Source organism: Genypterus blacodes, unplaced genomic scaffold, assembly GCF_046128005.1.
Source record: "Genypterus blacodes isolate CSIRO-AG114 ecotype Tasmania unplaced genomic scaffold, CSIRO-AGI_Gbla_v1 ptg000304l_1, whole genome shotgun sequence".
NCBI classification, from domain to species: domain Eukaryota; kingdom Metazoa; phylum Chordata; class Actinopteri; order Ophidiiformes; family Ophidiidae; genus Genypterus; species Genypterus blacodes.
In genome coordinates, this window is record NW_027467094.1 from 82,412 (window position 1) to 93,792 (window position 11,381).

Here is an 11,381-nt window from a genome sequence, read left to right on the forward strand (position 1 = left end):
TCTGTATGCCATTTCCTATCCCAGCCAAGTGGGCTGCAGGCTGAGCCCCTCCCGCCCTACAAAGCAACATGGCACCAAATGTTCTGTATGAATGAAAGTCTGGTAATGTGTCTATTCAACTGCTTTAAAACTTTGGATTTGTAGCTGATAATACTCCAATTATACACACTGTATTAGTTTTAACTACACAGAGTACACACTCAGTCCTTTACACTCACCTCTCGCTGGCCTTCCTCATCATCCATCCATTCATACGGCTGAGGTTGTTTGGCTGTTCTGCCAATCGTGGCAGACTGAGCCCCTGTTAAAATGGCTGCCGGGCCAGGCTTAGGGTCCGGCAGACTGGGACTCTGCCGGGCCAGGCTGACATTGTGTCTAATGCTGTTCTGCAATCCTTTCTCGTTCTTCCATCCTTTATGCTGGCGATTGATGGAGTTATGACACTGTCCCACAGCTCCTTGAATGAGTCCTGACTCAGAGGCAGACTCTCACTCAGCGACCGATTGTCAAGCATGACCTGATCCTCCATTTTGTATGCCACTTTCCCTTGATTCCTTGCTTGCATTTAGTGAAGAACATCCACCAGAGTTTCCTCTGTCTTCACCCCGCCCAGTCATAGTCCACCATCTTTCGGGTCCTATTGCACATGCCGGTCCACTCTGCAGGCTGTTCGGTGGACTTAAAATGCCCTCTGACCAATCAGACATGTGTGAGGGTGATGTTGCATCTGCCTGAATTAACACATTTCAAAGCACTCTAGATGGTTTCCTCCTAAGCCGACAGAAAGAAAGAAAACAAAATCCAGATTTCAGGGTATATTGAACCATTTTCCCGTTGAGGTCACGCCCAAAGGCTCCTCAAAGCTTTTTATGAAGATACTTTATTTGTCATGTTGTGACCACTTACTTCATGCATCGCAGTCGCTTCGATCTCCTTTGACCAGCAGATGTTTGGCCCTGGTGAGGGTCTCTCTCTGTGATGCGTTTTGTCAAAGAGCACCATAAGAGCATCTATAGTGAAGAGAAAAGGTGGAAAATAGATCTATACATATATATCCTTTGGTTAGGGAGCGACCCCCCCATACCCTGTATAGGCTCTGTTAAAGTACAAGTGATTAGGAAAGCAGTCCTTTTAAAGTTTTTAATATCCTAAGGTAAGATGGAAGTATATTATCCCAAAGGAAGTTACTGAATTTTTTGATGTTAGTAAAGCTACGCCACCAAAACAGTGTGTTCAATACAGGAACGACCAGCAGGCAGCCATTCATGCAGTGCATAAATTAATAGCTTCGGCAAAGTTATATCCCTGGTAGAAGCCACTATGGTAGGCTCTGGCAAAGGTGATGACAAACTCACCTGCGCACTGATTGGTCCGTACAACCGGCACACCATGAGACATGAGGCAATTAGGATGTTGACCAGGTGGTGCAGATCAGGCTGGCACTCAACCCAGCTGTCTCGGGTTAGCCTGGTGATGTGTTTTGGCCTAGAGGGTGGCAGAGTGTTAATGTCTAACCCTAACCCCTGCCACCGACTTGGCTGGGGCAGCTGAGTGAGCCCCCTAACCCCTGAATAGTGGTTAGACTGAGCCTCAGGCTGAAATATCAATCAAATTTATTCAGCTGCTGACAATCAGCTCAGTATTTTTCACTTGAAATCTTTGTTTTTACTTTACCTTACAGCATTCAATGCCTGTTTTCAAGTAGGCCTAGGGTCGTGGTTTGATTTCGTGGCCTCTCAGTACTCAGAAGCATAGACAGAGACGACATCATCCAGCCTAGGAACATTTCAAGTCAACTGGAGAAAAGATGATTATTTGTCAAACAATTGTATGATTATTATCTTTTTGAAATTGTTGACTTTAGTGATTTTTCATTCTTTCTGCACCACCTTTAATTCCAATCGAATGTATTCAGCTAGGGTTAGGGTATCACCCATCCTCAGTCCGGCTTTATTGTCCCAGCTCTGAGCATTAGCACCAGGAGTTAGCCTTAGCTTTAGGTCATTTAGGGTAATACTGTAGAAAGGTCAGAGGTCATTCTTGTTGGCAGACTGCTGGAACCCATTGCCGTGTAGTGGTGTTGCAGCCGTTCATGCAGCCATTGTGCCTCTTGCTAAGTCCTCTGTGCAATGTCTTGGATTTGATGGACTATCAAGTTGATGGCCACAAGGTTATCTGCTCCTCGAGGAATAATCAGTCTGGGTTAGGGTTAGGGTTAGGGTTAGGCTAAGGGTTTAGAGTTAGGGTTAGGGTTAGGTTTAGGGTTAGGTGGGTGATAAGTGTGCTTTTAGTTGCCAGTAGCACTTAAGGTGCGCTGGCGCACGGAGATCAGTAACTCAGACAAAAGAAAACTCTCCCATCCATGAGCGCCCAGGTTCAACTCCAGGAAAAAAACAAAAAAAATATAAAAATAAACATAACCACAACTAATAAACCATAATAAATACGAGAACAGGAAAAGACATATATATAAAAAAAACACACACTTAGCAACAGAAATTACAAGGTACCAAGGCGTGGTGGGAAATATACTGGGGGTTAGCCACTCTCTTTGATGGGATGGGGGGTTACTTCCTCTCCCTTTCCCAGGTTCAAAAAGTGCTCCGTTTCTTCTCCCTAAAAGTGCCAAATACATGCAAAAATCTATATACACACACAAATGAAAGAATAAATATATATATAGAGAGAAAAAAAAGAAAAAGACATTGAATACATAGATATAATTGGACAAGCATAAATAATACAACAGATATATTTAACGAGCATAAATAATATAACGGATAGAAGAAACAGAAATAAGTGCTTAAACCTGAGTTGTTGAAAGGCTATCACCCCACCTTTCCCTTCCCACACCCCACCAGTATTCCCCCACCCTTAGAAAATAATAATAATAATAGAAATAAAACAAATAGTAATAATATTAAGGTTGTGAATTAATAATAATATGAAAATAATAATATTATAAATAATAATAAATTAGGGTTAGGGTTAGGGTTAGAGGGTTAGGGTAAGGTATGGTGATGTAAATGCTGTTGTGCGTGCAAGACGTTCGTGTAGCACTGGCACACGGTGGTCTACTAAAATAGAGCTAGATTCTGTAAAAGTACCGCTCCCTTCCTAGTGAGAGCCCAGGTTCAAACCAAAGTAACAGGTAAAAATATAATAATAGATGGCATAAATAAATACTCATGTATATACAAGTAAAATGAATTAAATAATGCTGGTAAGATAGTAAAAAATAAATAAATACCTAAATAAATAAATAAATAACATAGTAAAAAGTATATACACACACACACACATATATATAGAGGAGTAATTAATAAATATAAAACAAAAAACAAAGATAATGATATAAAACCATGCAGTTGTAAAATGATAAGAGAGTCAGGATAAATTAGTTAAACTCGGCGGTAAAAGTCGGAGTAATCCGAACCTGAGGCTGAGTGGGTGGTGGACCCCATCGAGACTGACATTCTAAATGCTGTGGAGATTTTAGAGCGAGAGAGAAAGAGTAACTAGAGGTGGGAAAGGTCGGCAGCTGTTATTCTGTCTGTGGGTTCTGTAGAGAGAGGGTGTTTTTTGCGTTGCTCTCTGTTGCACCCAGGCTTCAACATGTCATTATACGTGATTTTTGTTGAGGTTTATTGTAATAATTATAATGTAATACATATCATATCATCAAATACATACATATAAGACATGTTTTTTATTTATTTTATTTCAAAACATAGGTTTAGTATAAATAGAGGGTGAAATCGTGTCACCTGTCAATCTGGCTGTGGCCTTTGTAGAGAGTATGTGTTTTTTGTGTTGCTCTGTGTTGAACCCAGGCATAAACATAACATGAAACAGTTTTTTTTAGAGAGGTTTATTGTCCTAATTACGATGTAATACATTTAATGAAATACAAGTATAACACGTTTTGTTTATTTTTTATTAAAGACATCTAAGTACAAAACAACATGGCACCAAATGTTCCATATGATTCAAAGGGTTAGGGTTATTTTGTACTGGCAGCCATTTTGTCTTGGCAGCTAATAAAAACAAAACAAAACATAGCTTTCAAAGCCTGTGTGAAAACCTAAAGATAATAAATTCCAAAAAGTTGTGTGTAGTGGGCGGAACAAGAAGATTGTCCGTTTGCTGGCATTAAATCCACTCAAGCCAACTTATATGCTTGGCGAGACGAGCTGTTGTTTTTGTTGGCACAGAATTCGGTGTAGTCTCTGAGCAGGCAGTCAGTGAGCTCCTCACAGTTTCCTTGTTGCTATAGCTGGAAATAGAAATCATTCTTTGGAGAAGAAGGTGGATCTGGTTCCGTCTTGGCGGACGTAGAAGTTCTCTCCCAGCTTGTTGCGGGGTGGCAGGCTGGGCCCCTGTCGCCCCTGTTTTTATCATGTCTGGCAATTGATGAGGTTGATTTTGAGGCTCAGGCTCAGCGAGCAATCCAATGTATTCTGCTGCAGATTGAGCCCCTGCCGGCCCAGGCAAGGGGTCGGCAGAGTAAAAGTTTAGCTGTCATTTGCATAGTAAATATCAGGTCAATAATTGAACTTAGGTGAGAAGCAGCGACTGTTTGGCTGTGCCTGACTTCTGGAACCTCAGCTGGAAGCTGTACTCGCCATGGTAGTCATTGGTGACGATCCCAGTGTAGGCTGGTGCAGGTACTCCTTGGGGGACACGTCAGGGTCTTGTTTATGAATTCTGGAATGCAGTTTCCCAACACTATCCCAGCCAAGTGGGCTGCAGGCTGAGCCCCTCCCGCCCTACAAAACAACATGGCACCAAATGTTCTGTATGAATGAAAGTCTGGTAATGTGTCTATTCAACTGCTTTAAAACTTTGGATTTGTAGCTGATAATACTCCAATTATACACACTGTATTAGTTTTAACTACACAGAGTACACACTCAGTCCTTTACACTCACCTCTCGCTGGCCTTCCTCATCATCCATCCATTCATAAGGCTGAGGTTGTTTGGCTGTTCTGCCAATCATGGCAGACTGAGCCCCTGTTAAAATGGCTGCCGGGCCAGGCTTAGGGTCCGGCAGACTGGGACTCTGCCGGGCCAGGCTGACATTGTGTCTTATGCTGTTCTGCAATCCTTTCTCGTTCTTCCATCCTTTATGGTGGCGATTGATGGAGTTATGACACTGTCCCACAGCTCCTTGAATGAGTGTCCTGACTCAGAGGCAGACTCTCACTCAGCGACCGATTGTCAAGCATGACCTGATCCTCCATTCTGTATGCCATTTCCTATCCCAGCCAAGTGGGCTGCAGGCTGAGCCCCTCCCGCCCTACAAAGCAACATGGCACCAAATGTTCTGTATGAATGAAAGTCTGGTAATGTGTCTATTCAACTGCTTTAAAACTTTGGATTTGTAGCTGATAATACTCCAATTATACACACTGTATTAGTTTTAACTACACAGAGTACACACTCAGTCCTTTACACTCACCTCTCGCTGGCCTTCCTCATCATCCATCCATTCATACGGCTGAGGTTGTTTGGCTGTTCTGCCAATCGTGGCAGACTGAGCCCCTGTTAAAATGGCTGCCGGGCCAGGCTTAGGGTCCGGCAGACTGGGACTCTGCCGGGCCAGGCTGACATTGTGTCTAATGCTGTTCTGCAATCCTTTCTCGTTCTTCCATCCTTTATGCTGGCGATTGATGGAGTTATGACACTGTCCCACAGCTCCTTGAATGAGTCCTGACTCAGAGGCAGACTCTCACTCAGCGACCGATTGTCAAGCATGACCTGATCCTCCATTTTGTATGCCATTTCCCTTGATTCCTTGCTTGCATTTAGTGAAGAACATCCACCAGAGTTTCCTCTGTCTTCACCCCGCCCAGTCATAGTCCACCATCTTTCGGGTCCTATTGCACATGCCGGTCCACTCTGCAGGCTGTTCGGTGGACTTAAAATGCCCTCTGACCAATCAGACATGTGTGAGGGTGATGTTGCATCTGCCTGAATTAACACATTTCAAAGCACTCTAGATGGTTTCCTCCTAAGCCGACAGAAAGAAAGAAAACAAAATCCAGATTTCAGGGTATATTGAACCATTTTCCCGTTGAGGTCACGCCCAAAGGCTCCTCAAAGCTTTTTATGAAGATACTTTATTTGTCATGTTGTGACCACTTACTTCATGCATCGCAGTCGCTTCGATCTCCTTTGACCAGCAGATGTTTGGCCCTGGTGAGGGTCTCTCTCTGTGATGCGTTTTGTCAAAGAGCACCATAAGAGCATCTATAGTGAAGAGAAAAGGTGGAAAATAGATCTATACATATATATCCTTTGGTTAGGGAGCGACCCCCCCATACCCTGTATAGGCTCTGTTAAAGTACAAGTGATTAGGAAAGCAGTCCTTTTAAAGTTTTTAATATCCTAAGGTAAGATGGAAGTATATTATCCCAAAGGAAGTTACTGAATTTTTTGATGTTAGTAAAGCTACGCCACCAAAACAGTGTGTTCAATACAGGAACGACCAGCAGGCAGCCATTCATGCAGTGCATAAATTAATAGCTTCGGCAAAGTTATATCCCTGGTAGAAGCCACTATGGTAGGCTCTGGCAAAGGTGATGACAAACTCACCTGCGCACTGATTGGTCCGTACAACCGGCACACCATGAGACATGAGGCAATTAGGATGTTGACCAGGTGGTGCAGATCAGGCTGGCACTCAACCCAGCTGTCTCGGGTTAGCCTGGTGATGTGTTTTGGCCTAGAGGGTGGCAGAGTGTTAATGTCTAACCCTAACCCCTGCCACCGACTTGGCTGGGGCAGCTGAGTGAGCCCCCTAACCCCTGAATAGTGGTTAGACTGAGCCTCAGGCTGAAATATCAATCAAATTTATTCAGCTGCTGACAATCAGCTCAGTATTTTTCACTTGAAATCTTTGTTTTTACTTTACCTTACAGCATTCAATGCCTGTTTTCAAGTAGGCCTAGGGTCGTGGTTTGATTTCGTGGCCTCTCAGTACTCAGAAGCATAGACAGAGACGACATCATCCAGCCTAGGAACATTTCAAGTCAACTGGAGAAAAGATGATTATTTGTCAAACAATTGTATGATTATTATCTTTTTGAAATTGTTGACTTTAGTGATTTTTCATTCTTTCTGCACCACCTTTAATTCCAATCGAATGTATTCAGCTAGGGTTAGGGTATCACCCATCCTCAGTCCGGCTTTATTGTCCCAGCTCTGAGCATTAGCACCAGGAGTTAGCCTTAGCTTTAGGTCATTTAGGGTAATACTGTAGAAAGGTCAGAGGTCATTCTTGTTGGCAGACTGCTGGAACCCATTGCCGTGTAGTGGTGTTGCAGCCGTTCATGCAGCCATTGTGCCTCTTGCTAAGTCCTCTGTGCAATGTCTTGGATTTGATGGACTATCAAGTTGATGGCCACAAGGTTATCTGCTCCTCGAGGAATAATCAGTCTGCACATATGTAGGAATGAACAGTAGCTGGAGAATTCCCATCCATTAATCATGAAATGACATAATGACGCTTTTCACAGGGTTAGGGTTAGGGTTAGAGTTAGGGTTAGGGTTAGGTATGGTGTAGGGAGGCAGTGGCTCAGTGGGTAGTGCTTCCGCTTGGGAACCGGAGGGTCGCCGGTTCGAGCCCCTGCCGAGGTGCCCCTGAGCAAGGCACCGAACCCTCAATTGCTGGGTTAGGGTTACTGGTAATGTAATGTAAGTCGCTTTGGATAAAAGCGTCTGCCAAACGATCGTAATGTAATGTAATGTAATGTGTAGGGTTAGGGTTAGGCTTAGGGTTAGGGTTAGATATGGTGATGTAAATGCTTTTGTACGTGCAAGACGTTTGTGTAGCACTGGCACACGGTGGTCTACTAAAATAGAGCTAGATTCTGTAAAAGTACCTCTCCCTTCCTAGTGAGAGCCCGGGTTCAAACCAAAGTAACAGGTAAAAGTATAATAATAGATGGCATAAATAAATACTCATGTATATAGAAGTAAAATGAATTAAATAATGCTGGTAAGATAGTAAAAAATAAATAAATACCTAAATAAATAAATAAATAACATAGTAAAAAGTATATACACACACACACACATATATATAGAGAAGTAATTAATAAATATAAAACAAAGATAATAATATAAAAATATAAAACCATGCAGTTGTAAAATGATAAGAGAGTCAGGATAAATTAGTTAAAATCGGCGGTAAAAGTCGGAGTAATCCGAACCTGAGGCTGAGTGGGTGGTGGACCCCGTCTCCTGGCAAAAGTGCTGTCCTGTCTGTGCAAAAAAGTGCTTCATGCAGTAAGATAATAAAATAAAACACATATTAAAATACATAATGGTAAAATATAAGAAATAAATATTAAAACGAAACGGTTAAATACAAGGAGTAATAAAAGCACAGACAGGTGAAATAAGTGCTGCCTGGAGGCTGAAAGGTGCCACCATCCCTCCCCGCGGTCTTGGGTCGTTAGGGTTAGGGTTAGGTATGGTGATGTAAATGCTGTTGTACGTGCAAGACGTTTGTGTAGCACTGGCACACTGTGGTCTACTAAAATAGAGCTAGATTCTGTAAAAGTACCGCTCCCTTCCTAGTGAGAGCCCGGGTTCAAACCAAAGTAACAGGTAAAAGTATAATAATAGATGGCATAAATAAATACTCATGTATATACAAGTAAAATGAATTAAATAATGCTGGTAAGAGTAAAAAATAAATACCTAAATAAATAACATAGTAAAAAGTATATACACACACACACATATATATATATATATAGAAGTAATTAATAAATATAAAACAAAGATAATAATATAAAACCATGCAGTTGTAAAATGATAAGAGTCAGGATAAATTAGTTAAAATCGGCGGTAAAAGTCGGAGTAATCCGAACCTGAGGCTGAGTGGGTGGTGGACCCCGTCTCCTGGCAAAAGTGCTGTCCTGTCTGTGCAAAAAAGTGCTTCATGCAGTAAGATAATAAAATAATAAAATAAAATAAAACACATATTAAAATACATAATGGTAAAATATAAGAAATAAATATTATAACGAAACGAATAAAAGCACAGACAGGTGTAATAAGTGCTGCCTGGAGGCTGAAAGGTGCCACCATCCCTCCCCGCCGTCTTGGGTCGTGTTCCCCCTCCCCTCCCACTGTTTCAATAAAAAGAATCCTAAAGCCCTCCCAATAATAATAAATAAGGATAAAATAAGGTGCATTGATAAAACGGTCGTTACTTCCTGTGTGTATTTGTTTTTAATAAAGGTCAATTGTTTATAAATTTGTACCTTTTTGTTAATTTTATCCTGTATTGGCCTTACCGTGGCTCTGATTAATAAGCTCTCCAAGTTTGGGTTTTTTCTAAAGGCCGCTATGACCCTATGAGATTGGAGGGCCTGTCCTTTGCTAATCATTTTTTGAAAATTATTTTTGACCACCCTGACCCACTTTGTAGAAGCTGTAGAATACGTTAAAGTATATGGCAAGAGGGAGAGTTCTGAAGGAGGCTTGCTTTGTAAGAAAGTCTTATAGATGCCCCTCAGAAATGTTCTATTATAGCCTCTGCTCCTAAGTGTTCCAAAAAGGATTCGTGTAGCTTCCTCAAAGTCATTCTTTTGGGTACAAATACGATGAAATCTCAACAATTGGGATTTGACTAAACCAGCATATGTATGTTTTGGATGGAAGCTGGTTTTGTGGAGCAGTGCATGTGTATCTGTCTCCTTAAAGAATACTTTAATGTCCAATTTGTTTGTTTCATTAAAATTTACACCTTTATAGGTGGTTGTGTCTAAAAAGTCAATTCTCTCCAAATTGGTAACTGCTTTGAGTTTAATTGAGGGATTATGATGGTTAAGAGTGGTCAAAAACTCCTCAAATTCCTCTTGAGAATGAGTCCAAATTCCCCAAATATCATCCAGATATCTGTAATATTGAGTGGGTTTCTTCCTGCATACCGCCAGGGCTGACTCCTCCCACTGAGCCATAAAAAGGTTCGCATAAGCGGGTGCGAATTTTTTACCCATAGCTGTCCCTTTAATTTGTAAATAGAACTCTCCATTAAATTCAAAATCATTCCTAATTAGATTTATCTCTAATAGTTGGAGAAGTTCTTTGTCAGGCCTGTGTTTATCTGGATTTTGACTAAAGATAGTTTTTATGGCTAATAAGCCCTCTTTAATGTCTATATTAGTATAAAGGCTATCTACATCCATAGTAAACAACAGAGCCTGTTTTGGGATAGTAGAGGTGGAGGGGTTTGGCAGGTCGAACACGATGGGGGGGTTGGTCGGCTGGAAGCTGACGGTGCAGGTCGACGCGTTGATGAACGTCGTGAAACCGTCCGTCATGATTCCGTAGCCTTCATGTATGCCTCCAAAAGCATGGAGTTTGGGTTGCACCCTCTTCTGCACCGTGTTGAGCAGCTCCACGCAGCCGACCCGCTGTAGCTCCTTAGGAACCCAGTCTCTGAAGCCGAGCGGAGGTCCGTGGGTCATCAGGATGTCGATGCCTTCAGGGACCTGGTTCCATTTATCCAGCAGAGACTGACCCCGAGGGAGGTTAAATCCCCAACCGTTAAACCAGGGAGTCCATGGCGTTCCATATATCCGGAATCCCTTTATGGTCACATCTGAGTCCTGCAGGTACACACAGTTTGTGAGGAGGGACTGCACATTGTCAAAGTCCTCCGGTTTGAGTTTGGAGACCGAGGGGAAACGGTAGAAATCCTGCTTCACCAGCTCGGCCATAAAGTCCTTATCGAAGGTCAGCTCGTGGTTTCCAGCGATCACCACTTTGAACTCATATGGAAGGCCACCTAGCCAGTCGTTGAACTTCTTAACCTCTGAGGGCAGGCCAAGCTCTGTGAAGTCCCCCATGTGCAACAGCACATCACCGTAGGGCATCTGGATCCCGTCTGTACGCGAGTGTGTGTCGGACACACACACAAACCTGGTGTGTCCCGTCGGCTTGGGAGTGTCATAGGGAATTGGGTCCACCATGTGGACATGAGGAGGTTGGAAGCGGCTCTGGTTGATGTTGTAGTGTGTGAAGGCCTGTGTGGGGTTGGAGCTGTACTCGTCCACCGTGATGGTCACTTTGCCATGGGCCATCCTTCCGCCGTTTGGACATGAGACGCCGTTCGTTCACCGGGATTCAGCAGCGAGCCGTGCAGCGGTCATCCTTCAGAGCCGCTGAAGACGCCGTGGAGTCTGCCAGCAGTAGCAGCAGGAGCAGCGACCCGGCCGCTCGAGTCGACCACGAGTGACACACTGCAGTCTTCGTCGTGTGGGGTTTTTGTGTGTTTTAGGGTTAGGGTTAGGGTTAGAGTTAGGGTTAGGGTTAGGGTTAGAGTTAGGGTTAGGGTTAGGGTTAGGGTTAGGGTTAGGTT

At 43.0% G+C, this 11,381-nt stretch overlaps 1 protein-coding gene across 1 annotated transcript; it reads right to left on the reverse strand.

The window, feature by feature from the left end:
* Positions 1–4,289: 4,289 nt before the first annotated feature.
* Positions 4,290–11,288, reverse strand: LOC142988214 (metallophosphoesterase MPPED2-like). Its single transcript, XM_076137300.1, has 5 exons — positions 10,217–11,288; positions 6,599–6,728; positions 5,463–5,663; positions 4,932–5,063; positions 4,290–4,388 (listed from the first exon to the last, which is right to left on the reverse strand). Exons 1-5 carry the CDS (start codon positions 11,101–11,103, stop codon positions 4,290–4,292), a joined length of 1,449 nt encoding a protein of 482 aa, XP_075993415.1. The 5' UTR covers positions 11,104–11,288.
* Positions 11,289–11,381: the final 93 nt, after the last annotated feature.